General features: G+C 36.7%; 1 protein-coding gene and 1 long non-coding RNA gene across 5 annotated transcripts in view; both read right to left on the bottom strand.

Annotated features, from left to right (window-relative positions):
• The window catches only part of LOC145720742 (uncharacterized), a 440998-nt gene that overhangs the window by 377480 nt on the left and 41551 nt on the right, over positions 1 to 21967 (bottom strand). The window lies entirely within an intron of this gene.
• ICA1L (islet cell autoantigen 1 like) overlaps positions 1 to 21967 on the bottom strand; it is a 61311-nt gene that overhangs the window by 7795 nt on the left and 31549 nt on the right. For 2 of the 4 annotated variants that reach the window (XM_081815362.1, XM_081815363.1), the window contains exons 9-12: positions 21276 to 21358; positions 18556 to 18599; positions 6958 to 7031; positions 1011 to 1266 (exon numbers count right to left, since the gene is read on the bottom strand). In XM_081815362.1, coding sequence (XP_081671488.1) covers positions 1011 to 1266; positions 6958 to 7031; positions 18556 to 18599; positions 21276 to 21358 — 457 coding nt within the window. The remainder of the gene's footprint in view (positions 1 to 1010; positions 1267 to 6957; positions 7032 to 18555; positions 18600 to 21275; positions 21359 to 21967) is intronic. The other 2 variants (XM_081815364.1, XM_081815365.1) reach the window with 2 other exon arrangements.

Raw genomic sequence — 21967 nt, 5'->3', positions numbered from 1 at the left:
ACTCCCTGCCGAGCAGGGAGCCCGATGCGGGACTCGATCCCGGGACTCCAGGATCATGACCTGAGCCGAAGGCAGTCGCTTAACCAACTGAGCCACCCAGGCGCCCAATAAATAAAATCTTTAAAAAAAAAAAAAAAGAGTTGAATAAAGGAGGATAAAAAGTCATGTGGGCAAATGTCTTGGGGCACAAGCACTGTGAAGCATATTTGTCACTGAAAGCAGAGTGCTGACATCAGAATCTGCCTCTTGGAGAAAGAACTCTGGGGGAAGCACGAAGGTGACCTGGGATTTGGGCGGCCTGGTAGGAGGACTCCTGCAGCAGCCCAGGAAACCAAATAAGTCTCTAAATGCCTCTGGTAATAGAGGTAGAAAGGAGGAATGTGAAACTGGAGACATGTTTTAGAAATAGAATTGACAGTACTTAGCAACCAGTGTGGAAGTGGGGAACAAAAGAACTCTGAAGGTGCTGGGTTGGACACAGGCTGGTGGGGCAGTAGGTCAGTAGAGGGAGTCCCTGACATATAAACAAAGCAGGTGACCCTTAGGAAAACACCCTGCCCAGCTTTCTACCACCATCCTCCAGTCCTGCTGCCTTGCCCAGGACGCTGCCGTGGAACTATCCTTGTCTACTCAGAACCCATGGGAAGAGAACACACCAAGCTTGGCTAGATGGAAGAAACGGTATTGCCTGCCCTATGCAGGGGTAACTTAGCAGGGCAAGAGTTTAAAATAAGACCCTGATTTTCTATGTAGAGAAGACTTCTGGGCAAGTCAATGTACAAAGTGTGGGGTTTGGCAGAGGGAGCAGGACAGCAGCTCTTGTTTCATGCCTGTCGATATACTCCAGTGGTAATATTTGTTATTTTTTCAGTTGATGGGTGAGACACAGATTTCATCTAGTAGTACTGTTAAATCAATATCCTTGTTGATTTTTGCATCCACATATACATAGTTTTGCTTCACAAAGATAAAGTAAGTCATGAGTGTCTACATGTTTCATAGGCACTTACTGTTAAAAGCTCCGGCAGCATGAAGGCCAAGGTCAAAGAGCTGTGAAGGAAGGAATCGTGAGGAATGAGCAAGAGGCTGAGACCCCACAGCAGGCTCCCGCAACATGAAGCTGGCGCCAGGGCTCCCAAAGGCGGTCTGGCATTCTTGGGTAAATTCACCAGTACCTGAAGAACCAGGACTTAGGAGGTTGTTGAGAAATGAGAATTCCTTCTCAAAATCATCTTCCAGTGAATCTATAGGTAAATCTTTTGCAACTGTTGAGTGAAAATAAAAAGAGAATGGCTTTTTTCTTTTTGAGGAAATGAGAGTAGGACATGGGGCAAATCAAATTTGTTTCATTGTTCTCATACATTAATGTAATTTTTGAAAGTTTTTAAAACAATTTATAATGAACAATTAAACTGATTGGAAGTTTATGAGAAATTATTTCTAATTGCGTAGGTTAGTCTCTAGAAATTGTTCCAAGGACACACATGAGGAAACATTTACTCAAGACAATCTATTAAAATTCAGACTATGGTATTTGAACTAAGAATCACTCCCTTCCTACCACCCTCGCAATTCAGCACAATGGAAATTCAACTCTAGACCTGTGCGGCCAAAAACATAAGGCTCCCTTCTCCCCCCAGTTGTGTTCCCAGGAGGGGCAGGATGTCAGCATTTCCCATCCTGTCCTGAGTAACTTGTTGGCTAAGTCTGGGCAGTGCAGTCAAGAGGTGCAAGCTCCCATTTCCCACCCAGATAACAAGACCACAGTCATAAGGTGGAGATTCTGATTTGAGTCTCAAAAAGATGGGGGAGAGGGGCAGAATTTGAAGAAAAAATGGATAATATTTCCCAAATTTCTTGAAAACATCAGTGTACTCATTCAACAAGCTTAATAAAACCCAAGTAGAATCAATATAAAGAGATCCATATCTAGATACATCATAGGCAAACCACTAAAAGTCAAAGAGAAAATCCCCACATTCACAGATTGGAAGAATCAATATTGTCCAGATGGCAATTAACTCCAAATTGATGTATGAATTCAACATAATACCTATCAAAATCCCAGTAGGCTTTTTTGGATAGAAATTGACAAGATGATTGTAAAATTTTTATGGAAATGCAAAGGAGTTAGAATAGCCAAAACAATTTGGGAAAAAAAAAAAAAGAACAATGCTATGGGACTTATGCCACCTAATTTCAAAATTTCCTATAAAGCCATAATAATCAAGATAATATGGTATTGGCCAAGGACAGATATACAGATCAGTGGAACAGAAAAGAGAATCCAGAAACACAACCTTACATTTTTTTTTGGTCACTGGATTTTAACAAAAATGCCAAGAAAATTCAATGGAGAAAGGACTGTCCTTTCAATAAGTGGTGCTGCACCAACTGGATGTGCATATGCAATAAACATAAACAAAAATTAAGGGGAGCCTGGGTGGCTCAGTCGTTAAGCGTCTGCCTTTGGCTCAGGTCATGATCCCAGGGTCCTGGGATCGAGCCCCGCGTCGGGCTCCCTGCTGAACTTCTCCCTCTCCCAGTCCCCCTGCTTGTGTTCCCTCTCTCACTGTCTATCAAATAAATAAATAAAATCTTTAAAAAAAATTAAAAGACTTACCTACCTCACACCATAAACACCAATTAACTCAAAATGATCACAGTCCTACATATAAGAACTAAAATTATAAAACTTCAAGAGGAATACATAAGAGAAAATCTTCGTGACTTTGGGTAGGGAGAGTTTCTAGATATGATACCAAAAGAACATACAAGAAAAAAAATAAGTTGAACTTCATAAAATTTTTAAAATTTTGTGTTTCAAGAGGCAAAATTAAGAAAATAAGATGACTGGGATAAATATTTATGAGTCATATATCTGACAAAGAACTTGCACCAAGAATAAAGAAATCTTGCAACTTAATAATAAGGTAAATAACCCAAATCTGCCTTCGGCTTGGGTCATGGTCCTAAGGTCCTGGGATCAAGCCCCGCATCGGGCTCCCTGCTCCAAGGGAAGCCTGCTTCTCCCTCTCCCACTCCCCTGCTGTGTTCCCTCTCTCACTGTGTCTCTGTCAAATAAATAAATAACAAATCTTTAAAAGAAAAAAAAAATAGGCAAATAGGTCTTCATAGATTTGTCAACAAAGAAGATATATGGATGGCCAATAGACACAGGAAAAGATACTCAACATCATAAATCACTGGAGAAATGCAATTAAAGCCACAAATTAAAAGCACTAGAATGTACATGTTAAAAAGACAATACCAAATGTTGACAAAGACATGGAAAAACTATACACCTCATTCTTTGCTAGTGGGAATGAAATGGTAGTAGAGCCATTTTGAAAAAACAATTTGGCAGTTCCTTAAAAAGATAAACTCAAATTTACCACATAACCTAAAATTCCACTCCTAGGAATCTAACCAAGAAAAATGAAATCTTATGTCCATACTCGGATAAGTCTTTGAGTGTTCACAGAAGCAACAGTATAATAGCCAAAAACCGTAAATAAGCCAAATGCCCATCAACTGGTAAATGGATAAATATAATGTGGTATAATACAACCATGAATAAAAAGTAAGGAATCAGAGTTAGCAAAATGCAGCATATACATATAATGGAATATTATTCAGCCTTGTAAAGGAAGGAAATTCTGCAACATGCCACAATATGGACGAACCTTGAGGACATTATGCTAAGTGAAATAAGCCAGTCACAAAAAGACAAATATTATATGATTCCATGTACATGACGTACTTGGAATAGTCAAAATCACAGAGACAGAAAGGAGAATGTTGGGTGTCAGGGGCTGGGCAGAGATGGGGTGATGGGGAATTACTGTTTAATGGATATAGACTTTCAGTTTTATAAAGAAAAGAGTTACAGAGCTGCATGGTGGTGATGGTTGAATATTATGCATTTAATACCACTGAATTGTACACTTAAAACAAGATGGTAAATTTTATGTGTATTTTACAATTAAAAATTTAAGGGAAAAAAAGTAATGAACTACTGCTATATGCAACACATGGATGAATCTAGAAAAACCTTAGGCTTAACAGAAGACATCTAAAGCCAAACACAAGACTACCTTTTGTACAATTTTAGTCTAGAAAAGGGAAATTTATAGAGACAGAAATCAGATTAATAACCTCCTAGGCCTGAGAGTTGAGAGTGAGGATTGTAAACAAGTATGAGAGAATTTGGGGAAATATTCTAATATTCAGTGTGGTGATTGATGCACAACTCTATAAATTTAATAAAATCACTGAATTTTACATTTAGAATAGGTGATTTTTTTTTAAAGATTTATTTATTTGAGAGAGCAAGAATGAGAGAGAGAGAGTACATGAGAGCGGGGAGGGTCAGAGGGAGAAGCAGGCTCCTCGCTGAGCAGGGAGCCTGATGCGGGACTCGATCCGGGACTCCGGGATCATGACCTGAGCCAAAGACAGTCGCTTAACCAACTGAGCCACCCAGGCGACCCTAGAATAGGTAATTTTTTAAACTTATATCTCAATAAAGCTCTTAAAAAATCAAGAGATTTTTATACAAGTCTACGCAAATAAATCTGACAATCTAGACAAAATGAGTAATTTGAGAAAAATAAAATTTACTAAAATTGATCCCAGTACATATAGAAAGGTTAAACAGACCAATTTCCGTAAATATTTATCCCAGTCATCTTATTTTCTTAATTTTGCCCCTTGAAACACAAAATTTTTAAAATCTATTTTTTTGATACAATTTCCATAGAGAAGAAAACACAAAAAAGTACCAGGCCTAAATGTTTTCACAGGGAAATCAACAGCAATGCAAAAATAGTAAATAAGGGATGCCTGGGTGGCTCAGTTGGTTGGGCGACTGCCTTCAGCTCAGGTCATGATCCTGGAGTCCCGGGATCGAGTCCGGCATCGGGCTCCCTGCTCGGCGGGGAGTCTGCTTCTCCCTCTGGCCCTCCTTCCTCTCATGCTCTCTGTCTCTCATTCTCTCTCTCTCAAATAAATAAATAAAATCTAAAAAAAAAAAAAAAAAAAAAGCTGGAACTCCAGAAATCTTTAAAAAAAAAAAATAGTAAATAAAATATCAACAAATTAATGCACAGTGACAAAGCGGGACTTATAGCTGGAATGCAAAGATGGTGTAATGTCAGGAACCCTATTAATACAGTTCATATTAATACATTTAAGAAAAATCAAATAATTGCTGGCATAGATACTGAAAAAGCTGTTGGCAAAATTCAACAACCATTCCTAATAAAAACTCTTCAGAAATTAGAAATGTATGGATACTTCTTTAACATGACAAAACATATACCGCATATCAAAAGCCAACATCCTAATTAATTCAGAAACATTACAGGAACTTGCACTAAAATCAGGAAATGCCCACCACTATTTAACATTGTTCTGGTGGTAGTAACTAATGCAATTAAACCAAAGAAATCAATTACAGTAACAAGAATTGGTAAAGAAAGAACAGGATTATCTCTATTTGCAAATGACATGTTGGTATACCTGGAAAAGCCTAGACAATCAATGATAAAACTAACTCAAACTAAAAAAAATTCAGCAAGGTAGCAGCATATAATATTAACATGCAAAAAATCAATAGCAATTATATACACAAAATAATAACCAGTTAAAAATACAATGGAAAAGGGGCACCTGGCTGTCTCAGTTGGTACACAACATGCAACTCTTGATCTCATGATCGTGAGTTCGAGCCCCATGTTGGGCATAAAGATTACTTAAAATAGATATATATTACACATATATATGTAATGTAAGACATATATATACATATATATGTATATGAAAAGAAATATAAATATACATATAAAAAAAACCCCTCATTTATAATGGCAACAAAAAAATAAAATACTTAGAAATAATAAGAACTGCTCAAATCCTCTATGAAAAAAAACCATATAAAAGATATACAAGGAAATTTTAACAAATAGAAAAATGTCCCTTGTTTCTGGTCAGGATGTCTAAGCACCATCAAGCTGTCAGTTTTTCACATTTAATGTGATCACCATAAAAGTAACAATGAGCCTTTTTATGGAGCTAGACAATATGATATAAAGTTTATATTGAAAAATAAACATGCAAGAATAGCTAAGAAAATAAGGAAAAGGATACTAGCCCTACCAGATATAAAAACACAAAAAAAGTTTCTGTAATTAAAACCACATGGCACTGGTGCATGCACGCATCAATGAAATATAAAGAAAGTCCACAAACAGACCCAAGTACATATAGAAACCTTGTATATGACTGGAAGTTATCTCAAATTCCTATGGCAAAGATAGCATTAAAAAAAATGATAATAAAAGGATGGCCACTTGCAAAACGATAACATTTAAGCCACTGCTAGTACCATATGGCTAAATAAACTCCAAGTGAATTGGAGATCTAAATGTAAAAAATGAAAGTATACAAATACTAGAAAACAGCATAAATGAACTCTTCTAACCTGGGTTTTGCATATGACAAAAATCAAGATCCAATAAAAGAAAAGATTAATAAATTTGACTACATAAAATTAGTTTTAAAATTTACATGCAAGAAACAACTACATGAAAAGTCAAAAGACAAGTGACAAAGTGGGGGAAAATATTTGCAACATAAGTGATTGGGAAAGATATTCAAAATAGTATTTACTGAGTGTCAACAACTGCTGGATGGTGGAGGTACACCAGACAGTGAGACAGACACTGTCCTACCAGTCCTCACAGTTACACAGATACGTTTGGACAAGGGCCCAAACATATAAAACAAATAATGACTTCATTTCCATTGTGATGTGCTACAAAATAGAAATAAAGGGTTGTATCCCTGTGTAGAGACCTATACAGGTTTTAATGTTAAGGAAATAATTATTAAATTAAAACTAAAGAATTTTAAATAATAAATTATCCATATATAATGAAATTATAATTTCTTAGCATTTTCAGAATTAGAAAACTGAGGTGCTCCAAATTCTCTTATTTGAAAATGTTTTTCCTTGTGATCTTCGGCTGCTGAAACAAAAGCACATAAATGATAAGCTGAATAAGGAGAAATCTAGCATGCGTATTTACTGTAATATTTTATAATAATTCGGCCTAGGGGCACCTGAGTGGCTCAGTCGTTAAGCGTCTGCCTTCGGCTCAGGTCATGATCCCAGGGTCCTGAGATCGAGCCCCGCGTCGGGCTCTCTGCTCAGCGGGAAGCCTGCTTCTCCCTCACCCACTCCCCCTGCTTGTGTTCCCGCTCTCACTATCTCTCTCTCTGTCAAATAAATAAATAAAATCTTAAATAAATAAAAATCACTCTTTCATATTAAAAATAATAATAATTCGGCCTAAGTGTGCAGTTGACCAAATCAGTTTATAATACATATAAAATGGAGATGTAAAAATTTAAAGAACTACTTTTTAAAAAATCACACTTGTGTGTATGTGTATATATATGCGTATATACATGTATATTTGTGTGCACAGATGGTCCCCTACTTATACTGGTTTGACTTACAATTTTCTGACTTTATAATGACGCAAAAGAGATACACATTCAGTAGAAACTGTACTTCAGATTTTGAATTTGATATTTTCCCAGGGTAGTGAGACGTAATACAATACTTTCTTGTGATGCTGGGCAGCAGCAACAAGCCACAGCTCCCAGTCAGCCATGTGCTCACAGGATAAACAACTGATATACTTACAACCTGCTGTACCCATAAAAACATTCTGTTCTCAGTTTCAGCATTCAATAAATTACATGAGATATTCAATACCTAACTATAAAATAGGCTTTGTGTTAGATCATTTTGCCCACCTGCAGGCCAATGTAAGTGTCTGAGCACGTTTAACAGAGGCCAGGATAAGCTATGGTGTTCTTATGTTAGATATATTAAATGCATCTCAACTTACGATATTTGCTTTTTTTTTTTTTTTTTTGGTATAGAAAGAAAATACCTTTTTTATTTTTTTGATTTAAAAAAATTTTTAAATTTTTTATTTTAATTCCAGTATAGTTAACATACAGGTGTTGTATTAGTTTCAGGTGTTCAACTTGATATTTTCAATTTACGATGGGTTTATCAGGATGTAACCCCATCTAAAGTTGAGAAAGATCTGTAATACAATATATATAATTTATATATATGTGTGTGTGTGTGTATACACACACAAATAACTTTATAATACGCATAGGTATTCAGGTCCTTTGTTACATCTATGTCCCCTTGAAAGTTAAAAGTTTTCACATTCCATGTAAATTGGTACAGCTACTATGGAAAACAGTATGGAGGTTCCCCCCAAAATTAAAAATAGAACCACCAAATGATCCAGCAATGCCGCGTCTGGGTATTTTATCTGAAAAAACAAAACAAACAAACCAAAACCCACTACCTCGAAAAGATATATGCACCCCCACTATGGTATTATTTACAATAACCAAGACATGGAAACAACCTAAGTGCAACAATGGATAAACGGGTAAAGAAAATATATATATATATATATATATATATATATACACACATACACACACACACAATGGAATGTTAATCAGTCATTAAAAAAATGAAATCTTGCCATTTTTAACAACATGGATGGACCTTATAGACATTATGCCATGTGAAATAAGACAGAGAAAGACAAATACTGTATGATTTTGCTTATATGTAGAATTTAAAAAACAAAAAGACAAACAAAAACCAAGCTCACAGACCAGATTTGGTGGTTGCAAAAAAAAAATTCTTCCAAAGAAGAATTTACCTAGACCTGAAGAACAGAAGGAAAGGAGATGGAAAATATGAAAGAGAGGCTGGGGATGGGGGGGGGGGGCGCGTGGTGGGCAAAATAGGTAAAGGGGGTCAAAAGGTATAAACTTCTGGTTATAAAATGAGTAATAGGTATGTAATATAGCATGGTGACTAGTTAATAATACTGTATTGCATATTTGAAAGTTGCTGAAAAAATAAATCTCATCACAAGAAAAAAATTTTCTGTGTATGGTGATGGGTATTAACTAGACTTATTGTGGTGATCCTTCTACATTATATACAAATATCAGATCATTATGTTGCAAATCTGAAACTAGTACGTCATTTATAGCTCAATTTAAAAAAAGTTTCCACATTCAGAAGCCTATCCCTTCCCTGGTGGACTTGTGTCTAATTCTGTATTCTCTGAAAGTCCATTTTATGTTTTATTCTGCTTGATCTCCGTGTCTCTGCACAATAGATACTTATTTTACGTGCATAGTTGTAAGCAGCTTCTCTGCATTCCTCACCTCCACCAAAGTGAGAGTAGTAGTAATTTCATATGAAGGGAAAGATCAAACATATGTGCTAAAAGACAGCATACTCCCAAAGCTCCCCAGGCAAAAAAATGTTTAAAAAAAAAAACAAAACTATCTCCAAGTTTGGGGTGTATACTGAGACAAATTATGCCCTATCATTAATTTGGGATCCAGTTGCCCATATAATTCACCTGTACCTCATTTACTACCCAGTATAAACACATAGACCAGAAAAAAAAAAGCAAAGAAAAACAAAAACAAAAAGCCCAAGATTTTGACATCTTCAACTATTATCAAGGACACTTTTTAAAGAGATAATGAAATGTAAATGTCTCCTATGTAAAACATGAATAGTGTTGCTGTATAGTGAGCTTAGAGGGTGTAATACGTCTAAAGACAAGGTAGTAATATCTCTACTACACTTTTCTTAAAATTTGATGCTCAATTTGGGATACTACAAAAGAAAATGGAAAAAGTTAAATAAACCAAAGCAATCAAAAGAAAAACAAAATCAAAAGAAAGGTATAAGGAATTCAGTGTTATTTAGCTTTAAGATAAAGAAGCAAAGGATAAATTAAGTTCAAATAGTATAAAGATGGTTTAAAACTACAAAGGATAAAAAACAGACTATCAGTAAAGATTTCAGTTGAACTTTGGAAAAATCTGAGTATGGGAAAGAGATTCTGGAGGTGGCTAGAGAAGGAAGTGATAGAGGAGAATAAGAGTTTGAGGGCAGGGAAAGAATGGGTGACAGACAGTAACACACCATGGAAATTTTGGTAAGCTACAGAAACAGTTTGGGGAATGGAGAGGTACTAAAGGATCTTTAAGGAGATGTTGCTGTGTAAGACACAGGCTAATCTCCCTCCTCTCTCTTCCCCAGAAACCTTTAATAATGATCTGCTTTACTCCACATTGCTTTTGGTACTTATGTGGGGTTTGGTTTTCTTTCTTTCTTTCTTTTAAGATTTATTTATTTCCTTAAAAGAGAGAGGGCATATGAGTGTGTGGGGAGGGGCAGAGGGAGAGGGAGAGAAGCAGACTCTGCTAAGCACGGAGCCTAACATAGGGCTCAATCCTATGGCCCCGAGAACAAAATTAAGAGTCAGACACCTAACCAAATTGAGAGAAACCAATAAATAATAAAGACACCCGACCAAGGACTTCAAATATGTGTATTTTTAGATATAGATATGAGACAAAAGGTGAGAAAGAACAAAATACTATAATAACCAACAAGGCAGAGATTTGTAAAAGAAACAAACAGGACTCTTAGAAATAAAAAGTAAGCTTGTTGGGGAGGTGGGAAACTCATATAGATTAAACAGATTAAATACAAGAAGAGAAAATTAGTGAAAAACAGACCTGAAGAATTTACCTAGACCTGAAGAACAGAAGGAAAGGAGATGGAAAATATGAAAGAGAGGACAAAAGATATGAAAGATGAATGAAAAGTCCAACATAAGCTTACTGAGGTTCCAGAGGAGGAAATAGAGAAAACAGAGGAGAAGCAATATTTTAAAAGATAATGGTGGAGGTATGTATATTTAGCATATAAGAAAAAAAAGATAATGGCTGAACATTTTCCAGAACTGGTAAAAGACACAGACACAGGAAATACAACTTATACTATGAAAGATGAAAAAACAAAAAACCCCTGCACATTTAGACACATTGTACTGAAACAGCAAGAACACCAAAAAACAAACAGCATATCCTAAAAGCAGCCAGAAAAAAAAACCAAATTCACTAAATAATTAGACTAACAGAAGATTTCTCAACAGCCCAGGGAAAGCAGAAAACAATACAACAATATTCACAAGATGGTGAAAGAAAATACCAACCAACCTAAAATTGTTTACCGAGCAAAACTGTCTTTCAAAAATGAGAAATAACAATTATTTCCAGACAAACATAAGCCAAGTTCACCACCATGGCATCTTTAGTTACAGAAAAGGAAAATGAGATCACAATGAAGATCTGAAATATATGAAGAAATAGTAACAAAGGAAAAATACTGGTAATATATAAATAACATTTCTTCATAAAAAGATACTTTTTATTGATTTGTGGGAGGTCACAAAAAGAAATAAAACATTGAAGAATAATAGTTGGTGAAGTGAGATGGGAGTGACTGGGTTTAGGTTAAGATCTTTGTAATATTTTGGGAATGCTGAGATAGTCATAAACCTAGCCTTTATTTCAAGTATGTATGATATGGGCACCTGGGTGGCTCAGTCGGTTAAAGTATGCATGATCAAATTCAAGGGAAATCACCAAAAACAGAAATAAGATGTGTAACTTCCAAACTAGTACATGGGAAAAAGGACTAAGAAATCTTTAATAACAAATGAAAAAACCTTAATCAATCCAAAATAAGGCAAAATGGGACAAAATAATGGGGTGGAAGAACAAAACAAAGAGAAAACAGAAAATACAAGTCCAAATATAAATCATGACAATAAATGTAAATGGACTAAATTCATCAAACAAAGGAATGACAAACTGATATATGGGGCCTTTAAAACAAAAATCCAGCTTAATTTTATTTACAAGAGGCACACCCTAAGATATAAGAACATAAGAAAGTTGAAAGTAAAAGTGCAGAAAACGGTATACAAAGCAGATACTAACAAAAATAAAACTACTTAAGCTAAGCTAATGTCATATAAAGGAAACTATAAGCCAAGAAGTAGTATTAGGGACAGAAGGGGTCATTATATTGATAACAGATTAATTTGCTAAACAGATATAAGAATTCTAAACTGGAGTGCCTGGGTGGCTCAGTCAGTTGAGTGTCCAACTCTTGGTTTCAGCTCAGGTCATGATCTCAGGGTTGTGAGTTTGGACCCTGTGTCAGGCTCTGTGCTCAGCACAGAGTCTTCTTGCATTCTCTCTCTCTGCCCCTACCCCCACTTGTGCTTCCTCTCTCTCTCTCTCTAAAATAAATAAATAAGGGGCTCCTGGGTGGCTCAGTCAGTTAGGTGGCTGCCTTCAGCTCAGGTCATGATCTAAGGGTCCTGGGATTGAGCCCCACACTGGGATCCCTGCTCAGCAGGAGGTCTGCTTCTCCTTCTCCCTCTGCTGCTCCTCCTGCTTGTGTTCTCTTGCTCGTGTGCTCTCTCTCCCTCAAATAAATAAAATCTTTAAAAAAAATAAGTGGATAAAATAAGTAAAATCTTTAAAAAAAAACATTTAAACTTATATACAACCATCACTCCAAAATCCTCAAAGTATATAAAGTGAAAAACTGCAGGAAGAATGAAAGTCCACCTCAATAGCAGAGATTTCAAAACACATTTCTCAATTATTGATACATCAAGTAAATTAAAAATTAGTAAAGATACAAATGACTTAAAGCAGCACAAATAATTAGCTTGTTGTAATACTTATATAGGCTCCTGCATTCAACAGTTAGAAAACACATCAAGCATATGGAATATTTAGAAAATTCGTCCACCTCTTAGTCCATAGAGAGTGTCCCAATAATTTAAAGAATCAGTATGACAAGGTTACATTCTCTGACCATAATGGTTTAAGTTTAAAAATCAATGACAAAAAGATTAATTTCAGTATCTCCTTAATTTGGCAATTTCAGAAACACAATTTAAAATCACTCATGGCCATAGATGACAGAAGATATAATGAAAAGTTTAAAACAATTTAAACCAGATTATAATGAAAATACTATATATCAAAGTTTATGGACATCCATACAATGGATTAAGCAATAAAAAGGAAGTACCAACACAAGTTGTGTCATGGATGAAGCTCAGAAGTGTTATATGAAGTGAAAAAAATCAGATACAAGAAGAACACATATTACATGATTCTAGCTATATGAAATGTCCAAAAAAGGATTAGGAGTGAAAATGGGGATTACAGCAAACGAGTATGAGGGATCTTATTACTGAAGGGATGAAAATGTTCTAAATCTGACTTACAGAGATGGTTGCAATGCTCCATAGTAACTAAAAATTACTGACTTATACAACTGAATGAGTTTTATGATAAAGAAAATATACCTCAATAAAGTTTTTTAAAAAAAACTTGTGGGAGGGGCGCCTGGGTGGCTCAGTCAGTTAAGTGGCTGCCTTTGGCTCAGGTCATGATCTCAGGGTCCTGGGATCGAGCCCCGCATTGGGCTCCTTGCTCAGTGGGGAGCCTCGCTCCCCCTCTGCCTGCCACTCCCCCTGCTTGTGCTCTCTCTCTTGCTATCTCTCTCTCTGTGTCAAATAAATAAAAATAATAATAATAAATAAATAAAAACTTGTGGGATACAGAAAAAGGGAAATTTTTAGACTTAAAAAAAAGAAACAAAAATAATAGAGGAAGAAAATAATGAAGAACTAAAAATTAATGAAACAAAGATTCAATAGACAGGTTTAACAAAACCAAAAGCTGATTTGTTGAAAGAATAAATAAACCTTTAGCAAGATTAAGAAAAAATTTTTGGAACAAATATTTGGAAATAAAAAGTAGACATAACGGGGCACCTGGGTGGCTCAGTTGGATGAGCATCTGACTCTTGATTTTGGCTCAGGTCAGATCTCAGGGTTGTGAGACTGAGCCCTGCATTAGGCTCCAAGCTCAGTGAGTAGTTTGCTTGGGATTCTCCCTTCCCCTCTCCCTCTGCCCCTCCTCCCACTTGTGCTCTTTCTCTCAAATAGATAAATAAATAAAATCTTTTTTAAAAAAAGTAGACATGGGGTGCCCGGGTGGCTCAGTCGTTAAGCGTCTGCCTTTGGCTAAGGTCATGGTCCCAGGGTCCTGGGATCGAGCCCTGTGTTGGGCTCCCTGCTCCGTGGGGCGGGAAGCCTGCTTCTCCCTCTCCCACTCCCCATGCTTGGGTTCCTTCTCTCACTTCGTCTCTCTCTGTCAAATAAATAAATAAAATCTTTAAAAAAATAAAATAAATTTTAAAAAAGTAGACATAATTACTGATACAGCAGTTTTTAAAGATTGAATAATGCTACAAATGAATGGTGAAACTACAACAATATCCATTATATTTCATCTGGGCCTTTTAAAAATATGCTCTCTACTTGAGTATGGGATTATATATGCACAAGAGGCTAACCTTTTGAACATATACTTGAAGCTATGTTAGGTATACAAGTCCATGATTATTATGGTTTATCAACATGGTCTGTATCTATGTGTACACTTAAAAATGCCTCTTGCATTAACAGTACACCTATCGTGTAGTTTATGTAGTTTATAAGTATCTCTAGTGTTGATATCTCTGTAAGGTAGGAGTATATGACTCATATTTCAGATGAGAAAAATGAGAGAGGTAAATGACTTGTTTTTAAAAGCTGGCATTCAAACCCTGATTTTCCTGGCTCCAAAGCTGCACTGATTGAATATATACTGATTGTATACATAATATGTATTTATAAAAAAAAAAAATAAGAACATTTATTGAAGTGTGAGGAAAAGCTTGAAACTTAATCATACCACCCGGTGAAATAAATGTCTACATTAAAAGCCCTTATCTTAGAGAAAATCAAAATTCCCTAAAGAAAATAAGTAGACCTTCTAATTAGGTACTGCTAGAAAGCTAACTCATTGCTGAGTATAGCCTCCAGTCCCACCTGACCAGGAAGCCTGGACTGAGACCCTGGGAAGTTACAGAGCATATCCTACCACCCAACCAGAAAGAGAAACAAGTCAGCAGCCCCAGCCAAGTATGAAGCATAACCTCCTGCCTAGCTCACCAGGAAGCCCTAACAGTGACCCTGGGGAGCATCACAGCCCAGCTTACGGTGCTGCCTAGCAGCAAACTCCAGTCTATAGTCCTGCCTGGCACTGAAGCCACGCGGATGGCCATGCTCAATTGCTGAGCACAGCCTACAGTCTCACCCAAGCAGGAAGCCCAGTCAGTGATCCCACTCAGTTGTAAAACACAGTCTCAAGCCCTGCCCAATCATGCAGTAAAGCATGAGGCCCACTCAACTAGGAAGTATGGCCAGCAATCTTGCTCAACAGCAGAGCACAGCCACCGTCCCACCTGATTTAGAACCCAGCCTCTGCAGTCCTGCTAGTTGCAAAGCACAGGCTGAGGCCATATCAGACCATGAAGCCCTGCCTGAAAAAAGAGGCTTGGCAGTGGCATCATTTGATCAGAGATGACTGTGAAGCCCAGCTAGTGACCCGCCTGACCTCGGAGCACAGCCCTTTCCCAGGGATCCCAGCCGACAGCACCACTTAAACACAAAATACAGCCAGTGGGCCTCCCCCAACCTCAGAGCATGAGCAGCAGCTTTGTCCAGTCACATACAACAACACATTGTAATCACATTGGCAAAAGTCAAAGACAGAATTTTTAAAGCAGCAAGAAAAAAGTGACTTCTAACATATGAGGGAGCCCCTATAAGACTGTAAGCAGATATCTCAGGAGAAACTTTGTAGGCCAGGAGAGAGCAGTATGATATATTCAAAATACTGAAAGAAAAAAACTCAATGAAGAATACTATACCCGGCAAAGCTGTCCTTCAGAAAGGAAAGAGAGAGAAAGCCCTTCCCAAACAAATGAAAGTTGAGAAAGTTCATCACCACTAGACCTCCCTTACAAGGAAGGCTAAAGGACATTCTACAAGCTGAAATGAAAGGATGTTAAATAACCTCATAAAACTGCACAAATGTGTACAACTCATCAGTAAAGGTAAATATATACTCAAAGTCAGATTCTATAATATTGGAAGAGTGGTGCATAAATCACTTTCAACTCTAGTTTAAAAGTTAAAAAAACAAACATTAAAAATAACTATAACTACAATAATTTGTTACTGGATACACAATAAAAAAGATGTAAATGATAACATTAATAACCTAAAATGTGAGGGGGAGGAAAGTGTAGAGTTTCCATATGCTATTGAAGTTCTTATCAGCTTAAAATAGGACATTATAAATATAGATCATGAATGCATAAAGAATTACTCAACCATAAAAAAGAATGAAATCTTGCCATTCATGACATGATGGACCTAGAGGGTATTACGATAAGTGAAACAAGTCAGAGAAAGACAAATACCGTATGATTCCCCTTATATCTGGACTCTAAAAAAAAAAAAAAAAGGCAAAACAAAACAAACAACAACAAAAAGAAACACACATAAATATAGAGAACCAGTGGTCGCCAGAGCAGAGTGGGGTGGAGGCAGAGGCAACATACATATCCGGTACAAACTTCCAGTCATAAAATAGATAAATCACGAGAATGGGAAGTACAGCACAGGGAATACAAATAGTAATATTGTAATAACTTTGCAGGATGACAGATGGTGACTACACTTATCATGGTGAACATTTTGTAATGTCCATAACTGTCAAATCTCTGTGTTGTGTACCTGAAACTAATATAGACTTTTATTTATTTATTTATTTGACAGAGAGAGAGCGAGAGAGAACAAGCAGGGAGAGTGGCAGGCAGAGAGAGCAGGAGAAGCAGGCTCCCCACTGAGCAGGGCTCAATCCCAGGAACCTGGGATCATGACCTGAGCCAAAGGCAGATGCTTAACTGACTGAGCCATCCAGGCGCCCCCAATAGCTGAAACTAATATATGTTAACTATCCTTCAATTAAAAAAAATACTAGGGAAAAAACTCCTTGACATTGGTGTTGGCAATGATTTTTTTGCATTGGACACCAAAAGCACAAGAAACAAAAGCAAAAATAAAGAAGACTACATCAAACTAAAAATCCTCTGCACAGCAAAAAAATAACAACAATCAACAATCAAAAATCCCAATCACACTGGCCTACAGAATGAGTAAAATACTTGCAAATCATCTATATGATAAGAGGTTCCTATCCAAAATCTGTAAGGAACTCATAACTTAATAGCAAAAACAAACAAAATAACCTGATTAAAAATGGGCAAAGAACCTAGATACAAATTTTTCCAACCAAAGAAGACATATACACAACACATACACAACACCACTCATCAGGGAAATAGAAATCAAAACCACAGTGAGCTATCACCTCACACTTGTTAGGATGCTGGTATCAAAAAGACAAGAGATAGCAAATGTGGGATAGGATGTGGAGAAAAGGGAACACTTGTGCCCTGTTGGTGGGAATATAAATTGGTGTAGCCACTATGGAAAGCAGTATGGAGGTTCCTCAAAAAATTAAAAACAGGGGCGCCTGGGTGGGCTCAGTCATTAAGCGTCTGCCTTCGGCTCAGGTCATGATCCCAGGGTCCTGGGATCGAGCCCCGCATGGGGCTCCCTGCTCAGCGGGAAGCCTACTTCTCCCTCTCCCACTCCCACGCCCCCCTGCTTGTGTTCCCTCTCTCACTGTGTCTCTCTCTGTCAAATAAATAAAATCTTTAAAAAAAAAAATTAAAAACAGAACTACCATATGCTCCAGCACTTCCACTTCTGGGTACATATATCCAAAGGAAATAAAATTACTATCTTGAAGAGATATCCGCATCCCCATGTTCATTGCAGTATTATTTACAATGGCCAAGACATGGAAACAACTGAAATGTCCATCACAGATAAATGGATAAAGAAAATGTTATATATATACATATATATAATAGAATAGAATTGAATATTATTTACTCATAAAAAAGAAGGAAATATTATTTACTCATAAAAAGAAGGAAATCCTACTATTTGCAATAACATGGATGAGTCTGGAGGACATTACACTAAGTGAAATAAGTTAGAGAAAGACAAATACTATATGATCTCACTTAAATGTTACATCTTAAAAAGTCAAACTCAGAAAGAGAAAGTAGATTGGTGGTTACTAGGGCCTGGGAGGCAGGAAAAAACGGTGGAATTTGGTCAAAGGGTATAAACTTCCAGCTAAAGATGATTAAGTTCTGGGGATCTAATGTATAGCATGGTGACTATAGTTAACAACACTGTATTACATACTTGACAGTTGCTAAGAGAATAAATTTTAAATGTTCTTGCCGCCAAAAGATACATAGTAACTATGTGCAGTGATGCATGTATTAACTATGTTTATAGTGATAATCATTTAGCAATATGTACGTATATCATCACACTGTACACCTTAAACGTACAGTGTTGTATGTCAATTATAACTCAGTAAAGCTGGGGGGAAAAGAAATCTAATTCAAAAGTGTTTATATAGAAGAGATTTATAAATTGACTTAACATGATTTTTAAATGAATGGATATTCATACAATCTGTTTTAAAAGGTTGTGACAAACTGTTTTGACATTTCAAATGTGATCATTTCACATTTTAATGAATTTACCATCTTACCTGGTTCATTTCCCAAGCTCACTTCCTCATCTGACAAAACTAACCTAAAGTAAAAACCAAAAACGCAAAGATTTTGGTTAAAATATACTTGGGACTCATATTCTACAGTTGTATATGGTTAAAAAATATTTTTAACTGAGATGACATATAAAATAGTTGTCTTGTAGATAGATCTAAAATCTGAGACAGGGCGCCTGGGTGGCTCAGTTGGTTAAGCGACTGCCTTCGGCTCAGGTCATGATCCTGGAGTCCCGGGATCGAGTCCCACATCGGGCTCCCTGCTCAGCAGGGAGTCTGCTTCTCCCTCTGACCCTCCTCCCTCTCGTGCTCTCTCTCATTCTCTCTCTCGCAAATAAAAAAAAAAAAAATTTATAAAAATAAAATCTGAGACAAATGTCACTTCTCTAGATCTACATAGACTATGAAAATGATCCTTCATCCCTTATTCTTTCAACAACAGTTACTGAGTACTGATGAAGCACCAGGTACCGTGTTCAGTATTATAGGCACCGTGTTAAGTACCACATCATAGAGAACATCTGTCACCAAAGTCACGGAGTATGAGGTTTAGTTTTCAAGCACTGAAGCATTTGTTCAGTAATACCTGGGATCTAAATAGAGGGAATGAAGAATTGCAGAAAAAATGGAGTACTCTATTTTGAACAGCAAGGTGACATTTGCAAAAGAAGATACATTTGCCTAAAATATTCTCAATCAATACTAACTTTGGATATTTATATCATCCATGTGCAAGAAAAAATTTGACAAAGAAGTTGAACATAGATTTAGGCATTATTCCTGGGGTGTAACCTCACAATTCTAGTATTAGAGGCTGTTTTTAATAAATCTTTAAAGATACATAAAAAGCAATACAGGTAATCCCCTGCTTTTCAAAAGCTTGCATTATGCTTCTACAGAAGACCTACGTTAGTACCCACCTTTGCTAACTGAAAGAAGCCCAAAGGGGATTTTCACTTTCACAAAAAAGGCAAAAAGCAAAAACAGCGTTAAGTGTTTGTTTTGCAAGGAGCCCTTTTAGAGGCAGCGTGCACACTGAGCAGCGACAGCGGCCCCACCAAGCTCCTTCCCTGGGAGCGACACTTGGCATCTCCGCGCTAAGCCGCTACAGCTCTGAACTGTGTCTGTGCGCATCTGTGCTTTATCTCTCCATTTATTTTGTGCATACATTAGCAAGATGTGTGCTACGGTGTCAGAAAAACCTAAGAGAGGTTATTTTTTGGGTCTAGAAATACTAAAAAAAATTTTCACAAAAATTAATGGTAATTGCTTCTTTGCCTTACACTGTACTGGCTTATGAAATATTTCATTGGGACCTTCACTTTCAGATAGCAGGGGAAACCTATACAGTATTTATTTGCAAAAAACACAAAAATAAACCTAGAGAGCAAATAGATACTAATGACTTGGAATGAAATTTCCAATGACAGCATATATACATGGGTTTTTAAACAACTTAGATGGAAGAGAAAGTAAAGTGCTTTGGACTCTGTTGGTTAACTCAAAAGGTAGTTCTCATAATGCTGAAGATGCATGAGAGGATTTTGAATAAAACTTACATGAAATGTGATAATGGAAAAAATTTACTAAATGAATATATTTCATGTAACAGGATTGTAAATGTCAATGGATAAGTTTCATTTATAACTATACATTTGATTAATCTACATCTAAATTGTTTACATATTCAAGTTAGCCAAAAAATTTGTTTGGATTTCCCCATAGAGAACAGAGGCACATGCTTATATCCTGAATCACCTTCCACTCAGCAATATATGGTTTGTCACAGTTCAAGTCTTATTTCTGGGTTTGTTACTACACTCAGTGCAATCTAGTTAAAATGAGAAGTGGCAGCTCTGAAAGGAAAACAAGGGTACGATATAATAAAATGGAAAGAGGCAACATAAAGGATGTGCATGGCAAGAACCCCCATTTTCAGGTAACCAGCCCCAGTCCCATTTGTGTTGCTCTAGAGACAGATTTTCAATAGCTTCTGTTTCATAGCTGCTGGCACTTGTCCCTTTCTCTTTCAAGCTGGCCCTTCTGGGATTCGCTAGGTAGAGGCTCTTACTACAAAGCTCACTCTCCCAAACTATAGAATTTGGAGTTATCACCCCAATCTGTTCTGTACTCTTATCATCAACTTTGCCTGCCATGTTTAAAATAGGGGGAAAAATAAGGCTTCAAAACAAATGTTTAATATTAACTGGAAAAATGGGGCACCTGGCTGGCTCAGTCGGTAGAGCACCTGATTCTTGATCTCGTGAGTTCAAGCCCCATTCTGGGCACAGAGCTCACTTTAAAAAAAAAAAAAATCCCTTAAAAATACTAATTGGAAAAATGACATAGAAATAAATATTCAGGGGCGCCTGGGTGGCTCAGTTGGTTAAGCGTCTGCCTTCGGCTCAGGTCATGATCCCAGGGTCCTGGGATCAAGCCCCACATCGGGCTCCTGGCTGAGCGAGGAGCCTGCTTCTCCCTCTCTCTCTGCCTCTCTCCCTGCTCATGCTCTCTCTGTCTCTGTATCTCTGTGTCTCAAATGAATAAATAAAAAATCTTTAAAAAAAAAAAAAAGAAAAATATTCAGTAAGTCAGAAAAGAAACAACTCTTTCCAAATATATTCTGTATCAGTATCCACAGTTTCCAAATATATCACATATCATGTATCATTATCCATAACACCATACTTCTGCCTGCTTACTTATTGAGGTTTTCAGTGAGAGAATTGTTTTCTATTTGTTCTTTGTGGTCTTCGGTAAGCTTGCTTGGAGTGTCTTGTAGTTGCTAAGGACAAGAAATTCAATGTTAAGTAGATGGAATCTGTTTCTCTCTTTGTGCAAACAAAATGAAAATAAAAATTTTAAAGAACAACATAAAATAGGGATAATTATGAAGGAGACTAGAGAGTGAGAGATATGGGAAAAATATGCTAATGTAATTTGAACTAAGCCCTGTGTCCCTGTTTATCCTGGTGTCTATGGCAACCATACAGCCTGTGACACGGGCTAGCCACAGGGTTTCCAAGTCTGTCATATGCCAAGGAAGACACACTGTGTTTCTGGCTTTGACTGCAATGCTCTAAATACGGCTAAAGATTTTCAACTTCATCTGAACAGAAATTAGATATTAAATTTGCCTAAAAACACAGTATGCTATCCAGTGAAACACTGATATAGAAAAAAATAAAAAACCAAAACATACACACAACAAAAAACATAGACTAATACAAGGGTATCTATTAGACTAGAAGATGCTATGTCAGAACATGACTTAAAAATCCATACCAAGCCCCAGGAATACACAGGTGCAAGATATGAATCTATCACAGATAACACATACAGTTTGAGTAATCTCAACAATAACATTTTCAAGCTCTATTTAAAATAAGGCAGA

Source organism: Leptonychotes weddellii, chromosome 3, assembly GCF_054177405.1.
Source record: "Leptonychotes weddellii isolate Sample4059 chromosome 3, ASM5417740v2, whole genome shotgun sequence".
Classification (NCBI taxonomy): domain Eukaryota; kingdom Metazoa; phylum Chordata; class Mammalia; order Carnivora; family Phocidae; genus Leptonychotes; species Leptonychotes weddellii.
The sequence above is the reverse complement of the archived record's forward strand: the minus strand, read 5'-3'. Positions and strand labels throughout refer to the sequence as shown.